Source organism: Ceratosolen solmsi, unplaced genomic scaffold, assembly GCF_000503995.2.
Source record: "Ceratosolen solmsi marchali unplaced genomic scaffold, CerSol_1.0 scaffold41, whole genome shotgun sequence".
NCBI lineage: Eukaryota > Metazoa > Arthropoda > Insecta > Hymenoptera > Agaonidae > Ceratosolen > Ceratosolen solmsi.
In genome coordinates, this window is record NW_011948424.1 from 3792683 (window position 1) to 3815913 (window position 23231).

Here is a 23231-nt window from a genome sequence, read left to right on the forward strand (position 1 = left end):
GTAGGCGTCCGTTCTCGAACACCTCGACCCATTAGTCTCACGAGCACTTTAGAAGAGAATGATTTAAAGATGTGAACGCGCGAACCATCGCTCTACCTCCTCCTTACCCCCCCCCCCCCCCCCCCCCCCCCCCCCCCCCCCCCCCCCCCCCATCCCCATCCCCCGTCACCCACTCACGCAATCTATTGCTCTATCTCTGTCTACGCGTCTATCTATCAATCTATCTAATTATCTAACTATCTCTTTAGCTATCTATCTCGTCCTTTTCCCGTCGAAACCTCGTCGAGCTGTAGGGAGAAGGATGAAGAACGAAGATAAGAGGTAGGATATACGAGTGCAAGGCCTTCAATTTTTATATTCGATTGGTAAGGCTACAATAAGCTACGATCCACTTTAATTCACCAGTAAAATTCAAGATTTTCCGTCACTGCCTATCATCTCTTTTAAACGATTTCTCTATTTTGGGGAAATTCTCATTCTCAATTGCGATTATTAGTAAAATGCTTCTCTTCAATTTCTACAATATTCTAAAGCAAGTGATATTGCCTAAATAATGCAATTGATAAAGTAAGGCAAATATAAAAACATTCATCGATATTTATTCGTTTTACTTTAAGCATTAAGAAGAGATCTCAGTCAATTACCAACGACTTTCCATCTCAAGGATTTTAGCGAATTAATGCAAAAGTCGGCTAGAATGTTCGATCGCGCTCAGAAATAGATTTTCCCGGCGAGCGGCTTGCAGATTCGCTAATCTTTCCCGAACATTGCCAAATCTCCGGGTCGAAAACACAGGCATCTTAAATATTTGGCAAAGTGCGACAAAGTCGAGAAAAGCGAAGCTAAGCTCGATAGCGTTATGCCAAGCCAAGTCCATCATCATCCCGATTCGCTAAATAGCCGTCTGCCGCGGCGTCGCGGTCCCCTTTGTGCCAATCAGCTGGACGCCCGCGAATGATAAAATACTCATAAATCCAGCTTGAAAGCGGTTGTCCCCGTTCTAGACAATGGCTGGCGTATCAGCACGCCGAATCCATCCCCGAGGAGTATCGACGCTTATGCTTATGTGTCTCGTGCATGCGGTCTCGAGGCCCCAATTGGCGATGTGGCCCCGCTGGTGGAGGCAAGCCAAACACAAGGACGGCGACTCCTCAAAGACGAAATGCGCCCGCCCCGACGTCGACTCTCGCTACGGCCGCGATTTTTCACTTCTATATGCGCTCGCAACCTCCTTGGCCTCTGTCCAAGCTTAGCGCCGACCCTTTGGGCGCCCGCGAGTTGGCCAATGGAGCCCACGGAATTCCGCTCGCGTCCCAACATCATCTCCGTGGTCGCTCGGCCATTTTCCTTATAATCGGCGAGCAAGCCACGCTCGCATTCAGGACGAATTGCCTATTTGTCCCTCTTTTATGCGGAGCTGCCGAATAACAAACGATATTCTAATTTGCCTCCTAGCATCGTCCGCGACTGCGCACTAGCGACATTTATTATTCTCGTGTCTTCTCCTTCATGACGTGATTTCAACTTAAATTGCCCTTAATTTATTAGGTTTCCTCGTGAATGAAGCGCATTTTGAAAATACCGACGTTTTAATAAATTGCCCTTCGCTTTGAGTAAGTTATTGTTAGCGTGTCAGAAGCATTAAAAGCATAAAAATAAATATAACGACGTTAGAAATGGATATTTAATGCTACCGTGTCGATATCCGCATTGTCATGACATTATCTGGCAAAAGACTTTTACTAAATTTTATTCTTTAATCATCACGAATACAAATGAGTCTTTTTTTTTCTTTCGTTGTTGTTGTTGTTGTTTTTTTTTTTTTTTTTTTTTTTTTTGGTTTTTTTTACGATTTTACTTCTATCAATAACTTTGTAATTACGGGTTCTCGAACATTACATTACATCATGTGGCTCACATTAATCCAATATAATAATGGCGAACAATTAATTAAGAATGAGTGTTAAAACTTTTAGAAATTGATTTAGGCGCCCGAGCGATTCTTTTTTTATATACTATTTTTATATTTAAAGAAAAACCTTCAGCATTTGATTTATCTGATATTTGCGATCGTAGATTAGATTCTGAAATTAATAGCCCCTTTTTCCCCTTTCTGATCAAGCTAATAATATCTAAAATGTGTTTTAACGCATCAAAGTAGAAGTGTAAAAATATATGATATTTATTGTATTTACTATTGTATTAGCATTTTTCAAATTTCTTACAATTACGCTCTTAAATAAGGTATTATATTGCTTGCGCCTTTAAATAGAAATAAGCACAAATAAACTTACGTATACAAGCTCATTATCAAGAGTTTTTAAATTCATTATCAATATAAATTGTACGCGCAAATTTAACGCAATTTTCATTAGGCTTGCAACAAAAAACCAATTGCTAAATTAAAATCAACAAGCATGCAATAATAACATTTCTTACTTTGTAAGAAGTACAAAGATTGTTGTAACTAGATGTTCGTTCGCACGATAAATGTCGTAATGATATCCCTCGTTTTAACCGCAATTATGACTTTAATACTTTTATTATAAAATGAAAAAGCAAATTGTGCTAATAACTTTTAAACAATTTCCATTATAAAATGTGGCATATGAAACGAATTGATGTAAAACGCGTTTTATCGTTTCACTTGAAAGTGAGAATTTAATAGGCATTCTTTTCATCGCTTCGCAGAAGCAAATATATTCGCTCCTTGAATTTTTATCATTTGAAAGGCATACATACGTACATACGTACATACATACATACATACATACATACATACATACATACATACATACATACATACGTACATACGTACATACGTACATACATACGTACATACGTACGTGCGTACATACATACATACAACACTATCAAGGATATTTCATGTGTGTTTATGATTTTTCTTTTTCTTAATTTTTAAAATAAATTTGTCATTCAGACGTGTCGTTGACATTATTAACTTCCTCGATTATTAAAGTTTCAAATTTTTATTATGACGAAACTCGTATAATAATAATCTATAGAACAAAAATTCGACAAACGTACTCGAAATTATTATGAAAAATAAATAGTACCATGCATATTTATGTTTACTACGTATAAAGAGCAGAATAAACATACTTTTAAATCTATACTTTTATATATCATCCATGTAATTCGACTCATAGATGGATATTTTAGTAAAAACAAAAAAAAAAAAAAAAAAAACATAATGATAATAAATAAAAGAGGAAAAAAAAAGAAATTAAAAAAATTATACAGTATTATCTACATTTCATGCGTATATTTAATATTTTGCCTTTACTAGATACTAGGCGTGTCGCCATAATTATGAATGAAAAGTATGACGCACACATTAATTATATACTATTCAGTTAACACGAACACTTTTTAACAAATATTTTAATTTTATTTATTCATACAATGAATAAATATGCCCGATGTTAGTTGATAATTAAATTTGTATAATTTGTAAATTTATAAATACACTTGAAAGATATTGCAACATAAATAATAAAAATAACAATTAACAATATGTATTGTGTAGTACGGTAACGATATATAAAGAACGATTCACTATAATTATATAAATCATGAAAAAAATATTCCGAGTATTAATGAAATAATCAAGAGAAGAAAAATATTTTTCTTATAAATTCCGTATTGAGTGAGAAGCTACTTTAGTAGAAAGGTCGCGATCTATTAAAAATCTAATTGGATAAATATTACAATAAACATATATCGTATGTTGAAAAAGATTATAAACGGTTTGGTAATTGCCGAAATCTTCTTATTAGCACATAGGACGAACGTTCTAAACGGTTTCTTAAAATCAACATTGTAGAAACTATTATAAAAAAATCCATCACGTGCTAATGGAAGATAAAGATTCAAGATATAAGAATTTAATAATGTAACGGGTATCTCAAATGTGTACTTGATTTTACATTAAGATTTACAAGCGAGTGTGACCCATTTTTGTAATATATTCTTATAATCTGAAAGCATTAAAAGTATGGCTCAGACAAAATATTACATTACATTTGGAGAATCTGTTTCATAGGATTGAAAAATTATTGAATCAACAGATGATCAACTGTGATAGATACATCTAATAAGCTCATAATATATGTTAACTTTCTACTTTAAAATAGTGAAGAAATGATGTCTTGAATTTTTTTTTTAGAATGTTTGATTGTCGAATTATAAAGTAAAATTGTTTCGGCCACATTGTGAAGTCGTTTTGCGTCTTCCTATTTACTATATTTGAGCTACTATTTGCTCGTTAACATGTAAAGTTGAACTCACAACAATTGGTGAATTCATCCTTGAAATCTTTAAAACATCCTTGTTTGCTTTAAAGATTCAGACACACGCACTACTGCATCATTTTCATAAAGATGAACATATCATTAAAATGAATGCGTAGCCTTGACGAATAAGTGCAATTTTTTTCGCCTATAGAAGTTAAATTTTTCAATTGTCGTGCGTTCACAGTGAACAAAATTTACGAATTAATCTTCTTTTATTTATTTAGCGCACAACGAGATATGCGAGAACGCCTTTTCAAAATCAATACAAATATCCATTATGAATTATTTCATTTTAAAGAATTTTGTCCAGCAAATTTTCAATTTAGATATTCGGTTTAGATAATCGCTTTAGATATTCGATTGAAAGCTAGAGCTGCTTTCACCATGACGTACCTTTCCTATGAAATTTAGCAACGAAATCAGCACTCTTTGTGATGACTCTTTGCTGCATGCTAATATCTTTTGTAAAACCGGAATGAAAAGAATACCCGACAATTTATTATAACTCATAAGTGTATGCCATCGAAGGTGAATGTACCACCAATCGCAGCAATCGCGCAGCCCAGGATGCTCCCCCCCCCCCACACACCCACCCCCCCCTCCCCATTGAAAGTTAACTCTATTCATACATACCTAGGCAACGAATTCGAATTCCTAGCTTCGTCGTTTGAGGAGCAGACTAGCGAGATCGTAAACGTAAGTTGCCCTCAAGCTCAATCAAGTTGCGACTCGTGATCGTCCGTGGGATCATCCAAGCCAATGTCAATTGCCGCTTGGAGCGCGACTCTAGACGAAATGTAAAATATCTTAATCATTTCTTGCACCGCAAGATGCAAGTACAGGAAGCAACGGTCGGTGTGCAAGTACACCTCCCCTTCGCCACACACACACACACACACACACACACACACACCTCCCTCCCTCCCTCCCTCCATCCCACCACTGTCGCCACCGCTTCGACCACCGCCTCCACCGCCGCCTCCACCATCGCCGCCTCCATCACCGCCGCCGCCGTTGCCGCCGCTGCTGCCGCCGCAGTCACTAAAGCGACAGCGAAGCACGAGGCATTCGCGTGCGACACGCGTGGCCGGCATCCGCGAGGACAAGAGAGAGGGAGAAGATTCGCGAGAAGCTTACCGCCATTCTCCCTGGCGCCGATGAACGTGCACGATGAAGACCCAAAGGCGACGAACGCATTGACATAGACGGTGCGCCGTGGTCTTCGCGGTCGAAGAAATATATTGAAGAAGGAGCCTGATGTCTAGCGGGACTTGGCGCACCCGTGATAAGCTAAATTCGTCCACGAGATCCTTCGCCCGTCCATTTGCACATTCGACGAGGGATGTCGTTGGGAGACTGGTTTTTTGGTGGCGAAGGGTGACGGGACGGGGGGGCGGAGGGGGGGGGGGGGGGCGGTGTTAACGAACAACCACGGCGAAGAAAGGACTCCTATCAGATTTTCAATTAAGAAGAAATAATTTTAGGTGAAGTGATTCGATTCGATTAATTGTGCGCGAGAGCTTATCTCTCTTAATGTATTATTCAACGTTATGCTCCTCCGATCACGCGAGCGTTCCTTTAATGATGCAATAATCGTCGACGAGTGCTCACTGTGTAGTATTATTAAGTATAAATGAAAAGTCGATTGAAGTAGATCCATCAGTTTAGACGACTTAACAGGAGAATATGCTGGCGAAACACCTTATACTTATTAGATAATTTCATCTCAATTATAACTTTTGCTACGAATTAAGGTTATTAAATTTATAAGAGAGACAAAGGCATCGGAATATCAAAATGATCGCATAGATTTAGATTAGTAGCCATTAATTTTCTCCCTCTGCGTCTCATCTTCAAAGCTTTTCTCCAATTACATTAGAGCGAAATTTTTTGCCAATTTATTCTAATTACAATATTCTATACGTTTACATTGCGGACATCGATAAATTTCTTGTATTCTTGTATACGTTTATCTAATACGAATGCGTGTGCTTATTTATGATTATATAATGCCCATTTTAAATTACGATATTTTATTTTAAAATAGTACAATAACTAGTATTTTTTAAGCTGATAGCCAATAAACAATGTTAAATGAAAAGTTATATAAAAAGAAATACAAAAAAAAACTCTTATGATAAAGTGCATTAAGTTAAATTTGAGTAATTCTTATTCCTCTTGATAATTTATATTTAAAAAATTATTTAATATTTACATTAATTTAAAATGAAATCGTGTCGATATAGAGCCATTTAATTGAACAAGGAAAGTAATGTAAAATTCACTTTAAGGACATAAAAGTGCCAATAATTTTGTTGAATAGAAAGTAGGACAAAAATAGCAATTAATTTAATACAAAATTATGTAATTATATAATCCGTTCTACTTTCCCATGGTAATTCTACATTTTACAACTAACTATTATACTTATTATTATAATGCATAGGAGCTGCTATAGTACTATTATATAGAACTATTATAGAGCAGTATGTTAGGAACTAATGTAGTACAATTATTTTATAGCTTTGAAATTTTTTAGATTATGTATGATAAATATGTAAGGTAATGGAATGTATTATCAAATAATATAGAATAATCATGAATCTTTGTGTTATACTTTTCACGATAGTTTCTCTTTCCTCGGCTACTCTTATCCGCAAAATTAGTTGCTAGAACTGTAATTATAAATTAATGCTTTATTCAATTGTTTAAACTTTTTTCTTCGTTATTTTTTTTTTTTATTTTTTTTTTTTTTTTTTTTTTTATAATTGAAACGCCTATTCACACGTCGCTACATAAAACACTGTATTTATGATAAATTGTAATGGCATGTAAAATTACTTTTAATACGGTATTCTTACCCTTCGATGTTTGTGGTATTGATAAATTCAATAATATAAAGTGAAATGACAATTAGAGATTATATTTTTTGTTACAGAAATTCTCGACTGTATGTATATTAATTTAACATTAATTGAATAAGATTTATTTTCATCTAAAACATGAAAATCGATAAACTATTGACCATATCAATAACATTAAATAACATTTAATCGCACATTTTCTCAATGTTTCACGTACAATTAAATATTTATAATATAATATTTGCTAGTTTCAAGCATAAAAAATTCGATCAATCGTTGCTTAATAAAGTTACTTTCATAAGTAATGCAAATGCAAAGAAATTAATCATGATTTTCACGCAAATTTAAGTTTAAGCATTTACTCAAAACATTTCAATTGAAAAAAAAAAAAAAAAAAAAAAACGTGTCCACGGAATTCAAAGATTTTAATGCATAATTTACTTGAAATTTACTAAAGAAATCGGCAGAATAATTCTCCTTTATATGCGTGTAACAATATTGTTCATATGAATTTCACCAATACACTTTACATATTATCGATAAAAATTCAAATAGAAAATGCCATTCCACGATTGGCTGGTCATTTTGCAATTTCTTTGAATAGAGGAAACCGCACAAAAGAGTTGATGACGATAGCGATTATCGATAGGTTTTATTGTATATATAACGTTTCTTCGTAACCAGCAACTACTCGTTCTGATTTTTTCACATATGCGAGGCTGTCGATAAGAGAAATTACAAAATTTTTTTTGCGCATTTTGCACTACGTGTCACAAATATATAATATGAGATTTACTAATCTTTCCAGTGAAATATCAATGCATCACAAGACTTATGTCAAAGCTTTATTTCACATGTCAAAAGTACTTTACTCGATAATTATCAAATATACCTTTGTCTTTTTTTTTTTCTTTATCATAATGCTAATGATTGATTCGATACCATAATTTATTTTATTGAAAATATGTTTGTGTAGAAAATTATTTTGTAAGATGGAAGAATTCATACCATTAGCGCCAATCGATGATAACAAGCATTATGATCGTATGTACTATTTACAAGAATTTTAACATAATTAATTAAACAACTATGACAATCGTTTTTCTTACATAGTTTATAATGTTGCAGGAGCAAAAAAATTTCTCTCAATTGCAACATACTTCTGAATAATTAGTTGTCGTGTCTATTAGTGATATCTCGACAACGTTAATAATATTCATAAGTATTATTGATAAGTGGATGTATGTGAATGAAATTATATTTTATAGTAAACAGCTTGTGAAATAGATTCTACCGAGTAACGTTAGCACATGTACTGAAATACAAATTATTAATTTGATAAATAAAGCAACTGTTTACTCACTTTTGCATAAAGAACATTATCATTATTTTAATGTTAATGTACAATACTGTTTTATAAAGTAAGTGGGTTGATCGTAGACTTCATGTATATTAATAATATATAACGATCTCTTTTTTACTCATTTAAAGACGAATCTGGTAGGATTGATCGAAAAGTTCCTTAACGAGAAGAAGCAAACGATCGATATTGCCTATTCTAAAGTAAGGGGAAAAGATCTAAATCAAATGTCGACAATCGGAAACTGAACTCGTGGAGAAAAATACCAATGAAGTACCAGTAGAAGATCAAATTGCCAAAATGTTCATAAAATCGATGGAGTAGTAGTCGTTAAAACGAAATTCTGCATCGTAGCATGCAATAGAGGAAATCGTACCAAGTGAATCTAATTGGAATACAAACGTCGCTTGAATTCGTAAATGCAGCTCACTCACCTTACCGACGTATTGTGTAACGCAGTGCAGTGGATCCGGTATAAAGAAAAGACGAAGAAGAAGAAGACGAAGAAGAAGAAGACGAATACGAAGAAGAAGAAGAAGAAGAAGAAGAAGAAGAAGAAGAAGAAGAAAAGTAAAAGAAAAGTAAAAGAAAAAAGAAAAAGTCAGACCGTTAGATTTATACGGCCGATCGCTTATATCTCCGCTGGTAAAAAAGGCAGTCGCTACGCGCATTTACAACTATTTTTTATCCTCGAGCGAGTTGCTCTCTGAAAACCAGATAAGCCCCGACAGATAGCTCGACAACTTGATATTCCACGCGTTGTTTCTTGTTGTATTCTTTTATGCGGGCTTCCCTCTGTCTTTCCCATTGTTATTACATATTTCTATCATTTCCTTATTGGCCCCCATTTGATGCTTTTTATCTCGTTCAACGAGTCTATTATCTGCCGCATCCTGAAACAATGGCAACTATAATGGCCAATCGTCCATTCTTTGGCTTTATAAATCCATCGCTTCGATAAGTCTCACGATCATTTCGTTATAACAATTTCACTCATAGCTGCATCTAGAAGATTATAGTACTTTGATCATTGTTACAGCGACGCTTATTGAATACATTTTAAAAGACACTTTTACTCATCGAAAGCCGTTATTTATAAATTTTCGCCCCGTTACATTAAGATAATTTGCCTTTCGATAGTTTACTCGCATAAAAATAAATAATAAAATTATAACGAAGCTTAATGAAGCCCACTTTATTTGTAAATAAATGTAAGTTAAAAAGTTACTTTGATATTAATGTAAACCTAACAGGTTTGTGAAATACTTAATGAAGGGCTTTTTTCATCATCGGACATTTAATAAAATATTGCCACTTGAAGTGAAAGGAACATTTTCGAGTTCCGTACAATATAAGTGCGATAAATTGTTTATTATGAGACAATTTTATCGTTAGATTTAAATTCACTACTATTCAAACGATTCAAACAACCCAAACGAACGTAATGGTTCATTTATATTTACAAATTATCATCGTTTAATTGTCATCGGGTATAATGATAAAGAAATTGGGATATTGCGAGTAAATAAATAAATAAATAAATAATTAAATAGTACGAGGCTGTGTGATATGTCGATTGGTAGTAACGAACAATTAACTCTGGTCCTACGATTCTCGAATGCCAATTGTTATTAACAGCAAATTTCCGACTTCTCGGCATGTTAATTCAAAACCATCTTATAGAAATATAATTCAAACGTATTGTCTTATCATTGATTCTGATTTTATTGACGTAAAGAAAGGCTGACGTATGAAAGCCCACGGGAGGTAATGGTCGTTCCAAATAAAAGGATCGTCAACAGTCTACATCTTCCTTTCCTATTTCTACCTGGCCCTTCGCATTCCCTCTTTCTCTCGCTCACACGCTCTCGTACTATATATATATATATATATATATATATATATATATATATATATCACTCTCTTGCGCTCTGTACACATTCGGCCCTCTCCCTGTGCGGCGTCGTTTTCTCCAAGGCGCCAAGTGCGCACAGCCTCTTCGCTCCTTGATCCTCTCACTCGCGATCCTCTCCCGTCCCTCCCTATCGCGCTCACCTCTTAAACACGTTTTAATACGGCCGATTAAGCTACAGAACGCTTAATGTCCTTGCGGGCAGGTCGCACTCGCAGCCCAGCCAGGAGAAAGAGCGATGTGCACTGCCGATAGAGCGCTCGTGAGCTCGCCAACAAGAAGGAGGTTTATTTTTATTTTCGCTCGCATCTTCATTTTTCCTCCGTCCGAGCGCTCGTTTATTTTTCGCTCGCGCGTCTGGATTCGCGGTGTTCTTGTTCGTCGATCCGTGCGATTAAGAATTCGCAAACGAATACGCGAGTCGTTTCGAACAGTCAAACATGACCTGTTAATTGGCGACGCTGGAGAAGTGGTCAAGCGTGCACCGACTGCCCGCGATGTGCAGTAATCGGTAAACAGTTGAGTACTCCGCCTCAATTCACATTATCCATAGCCAATTACGCTCAATGCGCTGACATTGTCGTCCTCCGTTTTCCTTTTTATTTATGAATCATTTATAATATGGTTGGTTCGTAAACTTTTCTTTCGAGGTCTAATCCCTTGAACGTGATCCAAGTCGTTGAACCGTAGTATGTAAATGCAGAAATGTCGATAATCGGAGCCTCGATTGTGCGATCGTTGTTTATTTGAATATAATAGAGGCTAAGGGGACATGGTAGGACGGCATTTATAAAATATCGCGTTAGCATCACCTAACAATGAATGATGAATACGAATATTTTCGAGCAAAATCGTTACACTCAATTTCCAAAACTGTAATGTAATAATCATCGTGCGAGGCAAGTTTTATTACAATATCAATACAATGATCTTATATTTTGTTTATAAATATTTATAATGTTTTATGTACTACATCCATTTACATGGGTGATGTAAATTCATAAATGATTTATTGTTAATGTACAATTTCGTGTATCATTTCCTTACTCTTCGTTCTATGCTCTTTACTTTTCTCATCCTCTCATCATTCGTTCCCTCAAACGATTATTATAAAATATTACTGTAATCTTTTAACTTTATTCATAACTATTACAAGACTATATATAACTAATTATAATTTATAGTACTTTTTAACCTGCATTTTGTTGCCTCGACCACCTATAACGTAATGTATTTGTGAACGTAATAGTCCAGTGATATATAGCATGTGTAAATTATGTAAAGAAAAAAAAAAAATATATATATATATAATTTATATGCCATTAGATAGTTATAATTATCGAAGCGGGTAACGTGTATATATTTATTGCTAGCTTGTACTAATGCAAAATAAATTCTATAAAAATCACAAATTGGAGTAAAAATTCGATATACTCGTGTAAACTATAAATTATGTATATACATTTTTTAATTATTCTCTACATTGATATTTATCGTATAAATATAATTAATAGTTGATCGGTTTATAATATATTTACTTATTCGAGAGGCTTTCTTGATTCTTCATGCTTTCGAAACTTGCGCCACTATCGTAACTCAAAATTAATTTATTAACAAAGTAGCTAGTCTATGGCGATACTCCTTACTATTTATTTATTTAATTTATATTTATAATGTACATGTGAAATATTAATATCAAATCTATTAGATCGATGAAATGTTATAAATTCATTTGCAATTTTAAGATGCTACTCTATTCTACGATTGTACCGAATATCAAATTTTTTAATATATTTTTAAATATTCAATTTACAATAAAATCCAAATGCAATTATATATATATATATATATATATATATATATATATAGTATTATACTCGAAAAGAAATTTCATGTATACCTTTTATCTACATTAAGAAATAAATTTTCTTAATAACGTATTTTTCTTTTATAACTTAATTACTCGTTTGCTTATTAAATGTTATCAAAATTCATTTTCAATAATTTACATATATTTTACATTCGAATTATTAATTACAATTATTTCTTTATTTTTAGAAACAGAAGTATGTATTAGATGTTTAATAGTGTTTATCAATGGTGTGAGTGAATATATATTTGTCTCCAGAGAATTTTCGTGTTAAATTAAAATTGAAATTAGATATTTTTATTGATTTATTCGTATATGTAATATTTATTATTTTTATAACATACGTATAAATTCCATATAATAGGCAATCGAATTACAACTATATATTATTAAATGTAAATAAAGTTAAAAATTAATAAATACATAAGGAAAGCTAAAAATAATTAAGTATTTTCTTGATTAGAGAGGAATTATAAAAATTTCGTTGAAAGTAGGAAATACGGTTTCGAATATATAGAATGTCGGTTAAGCTCTTTGTAGAAAGTAAACAGACTTATTTTACCACTAAAAAGTAATAAAAGCCCTTTCCTAATTACTTTAATACTTTTAAATAAATGGTTTTTACAAGATTAATTTTATATCCTTCTCTCTTTTGTTTTTATTATGTTTCACCCATACACACTCTCTCTTTCTCTCATTCTCACTCTTTTCTTTCGCCTTCCTTTCACCAGGTATTGCTTTCTTTCTTGCTGCTATTTCGCGACTCTTGCATTCCTCCATCTTATTCGATGTCTTTCTTTCTTTATCCTATAAACCAGCACTTTCTCTCTCTCTCTCTCTCTCTCTCTCTCTCTCTCTCTCTCTCTCTTGCTCGTCTGTATAAGACATCCTAAGCCGTATATACGTTACATTCCACACACGGCTGATTTACGACTGGTTTCCTCCTTACTACTGTATTTTCTTGCGAGGACGCTGTTATATGCATTTTCTATAAATGGTATGCGATATCGTAACTCGTAAATTGCCATATTATCGACATCCACGATATAACCAATCTTCTATGTTCAACGATATTGAATAATATATTGAATTAATTTTTATTTAAATTTACTTGGAGTATTTAATTTATCCAGTGCAATTTTCAATGATATCTTACAATTATGTATTTACGCAATATTTATGATAATTTTTATCCAAAACAAAAATATGATTTATTTTAAGAAATAATTTACAATTTAGGAAATAGATATAGAAATAAATATAGAAAGAATAATAAATATGATCGATTATGAATAAAAATCATGTTGCATGGCATACTATATATATATATATATATATATATTATCTATTCCGTTCGAATGTGAATATTTTATCGATTAAATGCTTAATATAATAAGCAAATTATTATAGGCAATTAATTTTGTCTAAATATTATCTTTATTATAACTAATGTGTGTTATTTTATGTTTTCAGGCATCACGGATAGACCTTTCATCGGTAGATAGGTGACGCGTGAAACGCAACCCTCAACACTACAGCCAAACGCTTATATACGGAGAGAATTTCGAAAACACTTTAATCGAAAATGTCGTGCTTCGCAAAATGCCAAAGGCAAGGCCTCACTTCATGGCGGCTTTGCCTTATGATTTTCACAATTATCTCGTCGACCGGTTACTGTAAATCTACTGCTGATAGTTTCGGCACTAGTGCCTTCTCATTGTCATCCTCCTCGTCGTCTCCACGAAAAACTTTAGACCAAGAAATCGGATCTCCCTCTGAATTGGCATGGCAGGCTTGGCTTCTCGTGGAAAATAAAAGTGGCGGACAGTCGGCTCTCGAATCGGCCAACATATTACGTAAAATTACGCCTAAAAGTATCTTCATAGCTCCAGAGCTCATTTCTTGTCCGAATGGTTATACATCGGACGGCAAAGGTACTTGCAAACCCGTGCCAATAAAAATCGACGAAGACGCTCAGAGGCAGTTTTTCTTGAAACGTCTTAACGCTCTTTATGGTAAATTTGGGAATAATCGTAAGAAACCAGCCGAAGTAACTGGCCCATTACAAATTAACATACCAATCTTATTGCCAACGAAAAGTAATTCACCCAATGCACAACCGGTACAGCCGTTGCCACACCAAAAACCACAGCAACTAGTGCCGAACGTTAATCGAGAAGTTGTAGAAAATCGTCCCCCAATTTCAGTGGATTTATTACAGCAATCGAACGATCAAAAGCAAAACAATGGCCAAGAGTCTGAAGTTACAGTGGCTTACAAAGTCGACAACGATACGAAAAAAGAACAGAAGGAATCTACGAGAGAAGAAGGCACGAACTTTTTTCTGGATAGTCCAATTTATTCGGGGCCCAAGAAGGATATTCCGAACAATGATGAGGTGGTTCCGGTTGCTGAATTCATCGACGAAGCTAACGATACATTTTCAACAGATGTCGTAGATTATAAAATACCACTAGGCTTAGCGCCTACATTAAATAGATCAGATGTTTTTGATAATATGAGAAGCACCTCTAATAGGCATGAATTTCATAAGATTACGAATGGAACAAATTCACAGGATGATTCGTCACCTACCGTAGTACTGCTATTATCACCGACCCTCTCGCCTTTTCATACGTCAACTCAATCAGAATTGTCGAAAACATCGAGTTTTGAAGAGGCGCCAGTCGATAGGGAATCCGAACATATCGAAAATACAAGTCCGTCCTCAATGGAAGAGGAGACAAAATCCGAATCTGATACAACGATTCACACAGTTGCTCCTTTAATTACACAAACAGCCGTGGACTCAATTGATAGTACAATGAAAAATACCGAAAAGACTTATGAGCAAGATACACCAGCGGATGAAAATGTGTATATCGATGAAGAATCTCATACTGAACAAGAATTCGAGGATCGTGATAATTATGACGACACAACGGACGAAGTAGACGAAAGTGACTTTGAGGAAAGCGAGGATGAACTTTTGAAAACCGGAGAAGCGGGCATGATGATGTCACATAAGAATCGAGATATTATACGAGACGAGGCTCATAGGCAATATAAAACGACCGTGATAGACGTTGAAAGTGCAACATCAACGTCAATTGTGGACACAACCCCGATGCCAACGTTTCCGTCAACGAACATTCAAGATTCGTTTGATGTTGCCGATATCACGGCAAATACTGATTTAATCGATTATACAAAGGAAGACGTCGGCAGCACTCAAACAACCGAAATCCCTACAACACTAGTTACGGACGAATCCAATGCAGATGAAACTACGACGTTTCCGACAAAGCAATTAATAAGCGATGATTTATTTAAGACTGCTATCAGAAGAAATCATACGCAATATATTATTAAAAACAATGAGAGCGATAATAAAACTGGCTTTACGAAACTTTTAGAATTGGAACGAGATGCCACGACGGAGCCAAAAATAATCTTTTCGACGCAAGGCAGTCACAGTATAACAACGAGTTACGGTAATAAAAGACCAGCGCATCCGGTAAGAGTCGTAGGAACTCCATTTGCATTCGAAGAGTTCGACGATGTTGTATCGAAAACAGAATATACTCCGGTTGGGAATTTTCATCGTTATAATTCGCCGGATGAAAAATACCAGAAGCTATCTATAATAAGCAATAGCGATCCGATTCTCTTTAAAAACGATGGAAACATCCCGTCGGACTTTAAGGACCAAATGGCAGAATCGTCAAAGCCGTCGTCCATGAATTTGAGACGAATGCCTAGTCAAAGCACCGAGGACTCTTTCGTGAGGTTTCCAGATCGAAACTCCGAAACCCCCTCGCAACGACACGACTACGTTCGATTTCCACCCGACGAGGTAAATAGTATTCATAATCAAGACAATTACAAGGATCACTTATTGTCGCCCTATCATTCGAGAGAGGAGTATAGTAATAGCTCGCCGGCAAGCACCAAAGGCAGCGTCCCTACCCGTCAGAAACCCTTGTCGACCCATTGGCGAATACCATCAGCCGGTATGCGAATGGATCGTCAACACCAGCAGTCACAGCAACAAATTCAAGGGAGTTCGAGCACTGCCAATCACCGACAGCAGAAACAAAAGCCAATGTTATTGAGATTCTGGGCGAGAATGCCACTCGTCCGAGATCTCACTTTCTATCCAACGACGAGTCATGGCTCGCACAATGAGCCCATCGGGGGTCCCGATGACTCCCATCGATCGAGTATTAGATATTCGCCGGCTACAACGCGGCCCGGCCGTAGAATTAATCACCACAAGGAAATGTCGTCGCACGATGTCAATAGGCTATTAGCTCAGCAACTGGGCCAATCGGCTCACGGCGATTAAAGCCGACCACGAGGTCGGAAATTCGCATTAATCTCCTCATACGAAAAAATGATGAGACATGTGATTTAATGCAGATCAGTGCCAAATAAGCATATACGAGGGCGTATAAAGCAAGCATTTGTCCGCTCTTTACGTGCTATGCGAAGAGCGGCCCAAGTGGCCAAGAATTCAGTGTGTATCTTGTAGATTATTGCTTACTTTCTCCGATTGATTATCAATGAAGATAATCCCAAGAGTTAAGTGCGAAGAAGCAAGGACGCTGATAGATCTGTGAAGTAAATCGTAATTGGGAAGTTATCGGTAGATTTGCAAGAAATTGAAGATTTTCTTTAATTTTCATAGGTAGCTATATTATGATGATTTCAAATATTCAAGGAAACTATTATCAATCAAATTGTATAAAAGAATTTTTCTAATGTTTCATTAATGAATTGCACGGAGTAAACATTTATAATACGCGTAAACATTTATAATAATTTTTCTCTCGGTGACATTTTGAAAAATTTTTCTTCTCTTCTCTTCTTTTCTTCCCTTTCCCTTCTTTTTAAGCAAATTGCTATCCTTGTCACTTTCTTACTAACGTTAGAAAACTACCTCTCGTTTACAATCATAATGCAGTATCTAAATATCGATCGATTTTAATTACGTAGCGTAGTAAAAAAAAAAAAGGGAGGAAAAAAAAAAAAAAAGTCCGTTGAATAGTCGAATGTTAACTTAAACTGCGTTTTTCATAAGAGTAAAATATGTAATTACAATAGAGTGCACAATGAATTTTCCAAGTCATCCGCCGATTATTTCGCAGTTCTATAAACGTTCCTTTTTCTCCTATTCGACAAAAATAAGAAAAAGTAAGATAAGCGAGTGAAGGAAAGGAGAGGCAAACGGGAGGTTAAAAAGAATCTCTCTCTCTCTCTTTCTCTCTCTCTCTCTCTCTCTCTCTCTCTGTGTTTCACTCTTTCTCTCTGTTTCTCCTATCCGTTACTTTTTTAGCTCGACCTTCAATGAAGTGGACCGGTTCTCTCTTCTTATCCATTCTTCTCTACTATTCTCTCTCGACAATACTTTTTTCAAGTTGCAGCGGAGTCACGTTGTGTCGCTTACATTGCGATTAGAGTTGAGAAGGCGATGATTTATTTATTCGCGAGGCGCACTCGCAGAGAAAGCGCGCGGCCGCGTATGTGAGGAAAGTATCTCGAAGTCGAAAGGTTGTCGGCCACTTTTGCGCCCGGTTGCGCAATATGAATCGTGTATGTGCGTAAATATCCGCGCTCTTAATCCCCCCCCCCCAATGTCACGCACACGCGTGATATATATTATATATATTAGATATATATATATATATATATATATATATATATATATATAAGAGAGAGAGAGAGAGAGAGAGAGAGAGAGTGAGAGAGTGAGAGAGTGAGAGAGTGAGAGAGAGTGACGGTAAAAGAGGGAGAGGGGAAGGGGATAAGCATAGGCAAAGGCAGAGACATATCCCGAGACAGCAAATTCTGCTCGGTAAGAGAGAATGCGGATGTTCCTCCGCGTAAAATTGACGCGTATGATGAAATAATTTTTACGCTTTTTAAAGTTTACGATTTATAATTATTTAGCGTACCTTTGTAAGCAAAGTTGTGTATGTGTAAATACGTCATTGTCGAATTAGGCGAATCTATTGAAATGTATGTATCGCGTTAGATTACATGAAATCTATTATAGGGACTTAATTTTTAGCAGATACTCGGCCGTGAATTTTTGTGGTACTTCACATTATAATATTGAACTTAAATTCTCTACAATTATTTTTGTAATTCTTTTTGCCGTAAATAAGTATCGAGCTTTGAAAAAGTTTCGAAAGTTTCAATTTCAATATTCGCTACATTTTTAATGCAATGAGTTTAGAATTATAAACGGCTTTCTGCTTTTAAAAAAATATATATACTTAAAAAGATGTATTGTGAAAAATTTTTTCGATCCCATTTGTATTAATTCTTACGGTGGTAAAAATTATAGTTGGAATACTTTTCTAAAAGAAGATAAGGCACGATATTTCTTTTATCGTCTATGAAAGAAAGTACTTTGTAATCGCATACGCACAATAAATTTGTTTTTCGACGGACAAATTACTAATAATCATCCATGTTCGAAATTTATATTGTAATAAATTAGTCAGAGAAAGTAATAAGTGACTTGTTTATCGATTATATGATGCGATATTTAAAAGTAATATATCTTCGTAATAGGATATTTTCAATTATTTCGCAAAATACTTTATTAAAACTTTTTTTTTTTTTTTTCAACAAAATTACAATTTTCTTTCAGAAAATATGGAATCTCAATAGTTTGTAAGATTATCCTCACTATTTATGAAAAAAAAAAAAAAAAAAAACCCGAAAAAATAAAAAAAAAATAAAACGTCAATAGCAAACTTTAAAACAAAAATCTTTATTATCGTTCATGATCAACGTACAAAATGTAAGCAAAATGATTTATACGAAAGACTGTAGAACACGACAGACCAATCGTATTTATCGAATAAACGAAACTTTTAAGTGAAAATCTTTCAAACGGATTAACGATTTGTGGATAAAGATTTTTTTTTTTTTTTCATAGAAATATCGTTCTTTGGAAACACGTGGATGAGTTTTGGCAATTTGGAAAAAACAAAAAATTTGATAAAATTCTGTCGTCATTGAGACATTCGATTGACATTTTTTATGACCACATTATTCAAAGATAAGAGAAAATAGTTTTTTGCAACGTGCATTTTGTAATATTAACGCCTGTTTCTATGGGACGTTTTTCACTCGACGTATTTTAGAATTCGTAAGCTAATGCGCAAACGAATGATCGTTCTTCCGAATTGTAATATATAATATAATATATCGTCAACGTTTATTATTAATAAATGAAAGTCATATCGCTGTTGTGTGGTAACATCGAAATATTGTTACTCTTTATAGAAATCGAATATTGTATGTGTGTGTCTCCTTACCCATTTTTTGCATTAAAAAAATTGTTGTCTATTAAACGTATAGAAATATAATGAAGTAAAGTATAAATAAACCGATTTGAGATTAGTCAAACGTATTATTATAATGTCGTGACTTTAAAGTGTGACGACGCACTTTTTTTACACTCGCATAATAATTACGATACTCAATAAAAAATAAATAAAAGGAACGAGAGAAATGAGAAATCCATTTTGTTATAAGCGTAACACAGAAGCATTTAAAACTGTTGTTAAGTAGAGGGATAGAAAAGCGAATATATTTAGTAAACGAAAAATTGATTTGCTGTGTTCGAGAGAGCGAAGCACCTACGACAACGACGATGCAGGCGCGAAAAATTTCACTGTCGCTTGGAATTTCCAGGAATAACAAGACCGAATCACGAAACTTGCATGTATAATATTAAATTTGCACATTTAATGATGCTGTGCTAATTATTGGCCATGCAACCGTCCCTAATAGCCATGAATTTCAATTCCTCAATTGTACTTATGATGAGCCTCGAATAAACAATTCGTACATTGTTTTAAGATGCGACAAGTTATTTTTTATTTTTCAGCGAGCAAAAATTTCAAATTGTATATAGTTTGTTTGATTTTGTTTGTAAAGCGTGTGAAAAATAATATGTAGAGCTTATTGTTGCTCAACGTCCACAAATTCATATATATTCTCCTACTTCCGTTTATCTACATTCTCAGTTTAATGGATAATTAATTAATCCAGAGTGTGTAATTAAGACGCTGCATGGTCCGTAATTGGGACATTCCGAGTTGAATGAAAAAAAAAAAAAAAAAAAAAAAAAAAAAAAAAAAAAAAAAAATGAGGAAGGCGAATCAGTATATGCACGCACACGCACACGCACAAGCGAGAGGTGAGATTATTTAATAATTGACATTGCGGCCAGTAGCGTGTACTCTGCATCTCTTTATATTCATTTTTTTTTTTTTTTTTTCTCGATGTGCTGTGTAATGTATCAACGTATGAATGTCAATTCGTGTACATATTAATTAATTTTATTGTAAACCATAGAAGAAGAAGAAAAAAAATATAAACGCAGATTGTATATATACAGTATAACGATGTAAGTGTTAACTCTATCATAAAGATGTATTAAATGTAACTGTATTAAACATTATTGTATTATTTATAGTAAAATATATATTGATGTATATTGCGTAATTGTGCGTTGTTTTTCTTAATGCAATTCATAATATAAATTTTATTTTAGATGTTAAATTTATAATTAAATAAATGTATTATTCACTTTTTGTGTATATATAATAATGTAGGCTAAAGTAAGCCATTTGCTAGACTTTCGTTTAAGATAAGAATTGTAGAGCATTCCCATCATATAATAAAAAAAAAAACAACAACAACTAATTATTATAATAACTATTATAATTTATAATAACATTATTAACAATCATAATTAACATTTTTATTTTGTCACGGAGAAAATTGTAAATGCATTTGGCTCTATGAATAGGAATAAAATTGGTTACTTCTACAGATGAAATATAAATTGATTTTGTTAAAAATATATGTTAAAAAATATATATTAAAATTGCTTCTACTTATAAACTGTACATTAAATTAAGTTGAAGAAAAATAAACAGATGAAAATTTAAAAGTACAATTTTTAAAATTCGTTTTTTTTTTTTTTTTAATATATATATATATTGTTATTTATTTTATAAGTAAAATCTACATACCATCTTTTGAACATTTTCATTGTTCTATCTATGGCTTACACCATTATCAATAACAGTAAACGTTATTACGAACAATAGTATTTTCATAATTTAATTATAAATTGTTATAAGAAAACTTATTTGAAATAAAATGTTTAATAAATAGGTGATTTACTTTCATGTATGACTGAAAATAACTTATTTTGTGATATAATTAAGTTCTGGCTATTATGACTATATTCATACATTTTATTATTATATAAATTTTTAATTGTAAATCGCTAAGTTATTAAGCAGTTTGAACCTTAGTTTTTATATATAAATTATGTACATAATTTAACAAATATACATTGTTTTTTTTTTTCTACTGTATTTTAAATATTTAAATATATCATTTTATTAGTTAATGCTTATAATTAATTTTATAAAAATTCATATTCTATTATCACATTATACTTAATAATTATTTATTTTTAAGATTATATAAAATATAAATAAAAATATATATGAAGTATATTCTGAGAATGATTGAATATTTTTCATCGGTACACTACATTTCATGAGGGGAGTCTTATTAAACTTGCAACATATTGTATTTAACTGTATATTCAATGAAACTAAAAACAAAATTCGAAATCAGTTAATGTTCCAAATAAAACATATTGATAATAATTGTAATGTTACAAAGAGTTGTTATTTTAGTAGTATAATTAACTGTAATCTTTGAATAAATAAAATTTTAATATTAATTACATTTACAATATTTCAGGATAATCAATTTAGTTATTTAACAAATAAAGTGGGCTTAGTCCTTTAAAACCACGTGCAAGTATGAACTTTTCCGATGATTCGGATCTAGATGCGACAGGTTTTACTATTTTAACATTTTTATAAAACTTTTCTATATCCTTTTCCAAACCAAGCGATTCAGTACCATCCCATACTTTTACAATTAACGTCGCGTTATATGTACTTGATAAAATTGCAAATTTGAATGCTGAATACGCAAGTTTAATAATGTTTTCATGATCCAATTCTTTTATACCAGTAGCGTTGGGAGCCATATCCGACATTACAACATCGGCAAATTTTGGCTTTAAACAATCTTTTACCATTGTAAAAGTTTCATTAGTTGTAAAATCTAAATTTCCCAAAGTGGTTGCACCTTCTATATCGTGGATAGGTAAAATATCGATTGCGATAACTTTTCCTCTTCGTTGATCAACAACTTTTTCATTCGAATTTGTTAGTTTAACAGCGACTTGAGTCCAACTTCCTGGAGCTGCACCACAATCTACTACACAAAAGCCAGGCTGTAGAATGTTGTACTTCTTATTTATTTCAAGAAGTTTAAATGCACTGCGGCATCGATAATTCTCTTGCCTTGCCATTTCCACATACGGATCTTTTAATTGACGAAGTATCCATTTTTGTGAACTAAGTTTTTTATTCTTTAAATTTGTAGGTTTTTCATATAATAAACTTGGAATCCTATGAAATCTTCTTACAATCATCGTTAGGTTCTAGGCACTTTGATTATCTGTAGCCATTATAAAGTAATTTTATTGATACGATTTCACAATATTTATAAAAAATTAAATATAAACGTTTATATTATTTGATAGTATATTTTTATTTAATCGCTTAATGCCATTTAAAATACAATAGATTTAATAATCGCATATGACTATAAAGTATTTTATTCAAACACAATATAAAACAATTAAGATATTTCACAATATTGTTTATACATAAATAATAAATAATATTATATATAACTAATAAAAATTATATCACGTAAATATGGAAATCTTTAACAAAAAAAAAAAAAAAAAAAAAAAAAAAAAAAAAAAATAAAAAAAAAATCA

General features: G+C 33.2%; 2 protein-coding genes across 2 annotated transcripts in view; one reads left to right on the forward strand and one right to left on the reverse strand.

The window, feature by feature from the left end:
- LOC105362712 (uncharacterized) overlaps nt 1-17008 on the forward strand; it is a 70606-nt gene extending 53598 nt beyond the window's left edge. Inside the window, exon 2 of the mRNA XM_011500198.1 lies at nt 13796-17008. Coding sequence (XP_011498500.1) covers nt 13908-16670 — 2763 coding nt within the window. The 5' untranslated portion in view covers nt 13796-13907 and the 3' untranslated portion in view covers nt 16671-17008. The remainder of the gene's footprint in view (nt 1-13795) is intronic.
- A 5131-nt stretch (nt 17009-22139) lies between these two features.
- Mrm2 (Mitochondrial rRNA methyltransferase 2) lies at nt 22140-22904 on the reverse strand. The gene has a single exon (XM_011499999.1). The coding sequence runs from the start codon at nt 22875-22877 to the stop codon at nt 22143-22145; it is 735 nt and encodes a 244-aa protein (XP_011498301.1). The 5' UTR covers nt 22878-22904; the 3' UTR covers nt 22140-22142.
- Nucleotides 22905-23231: the final 327 nt, after the last annotated feature.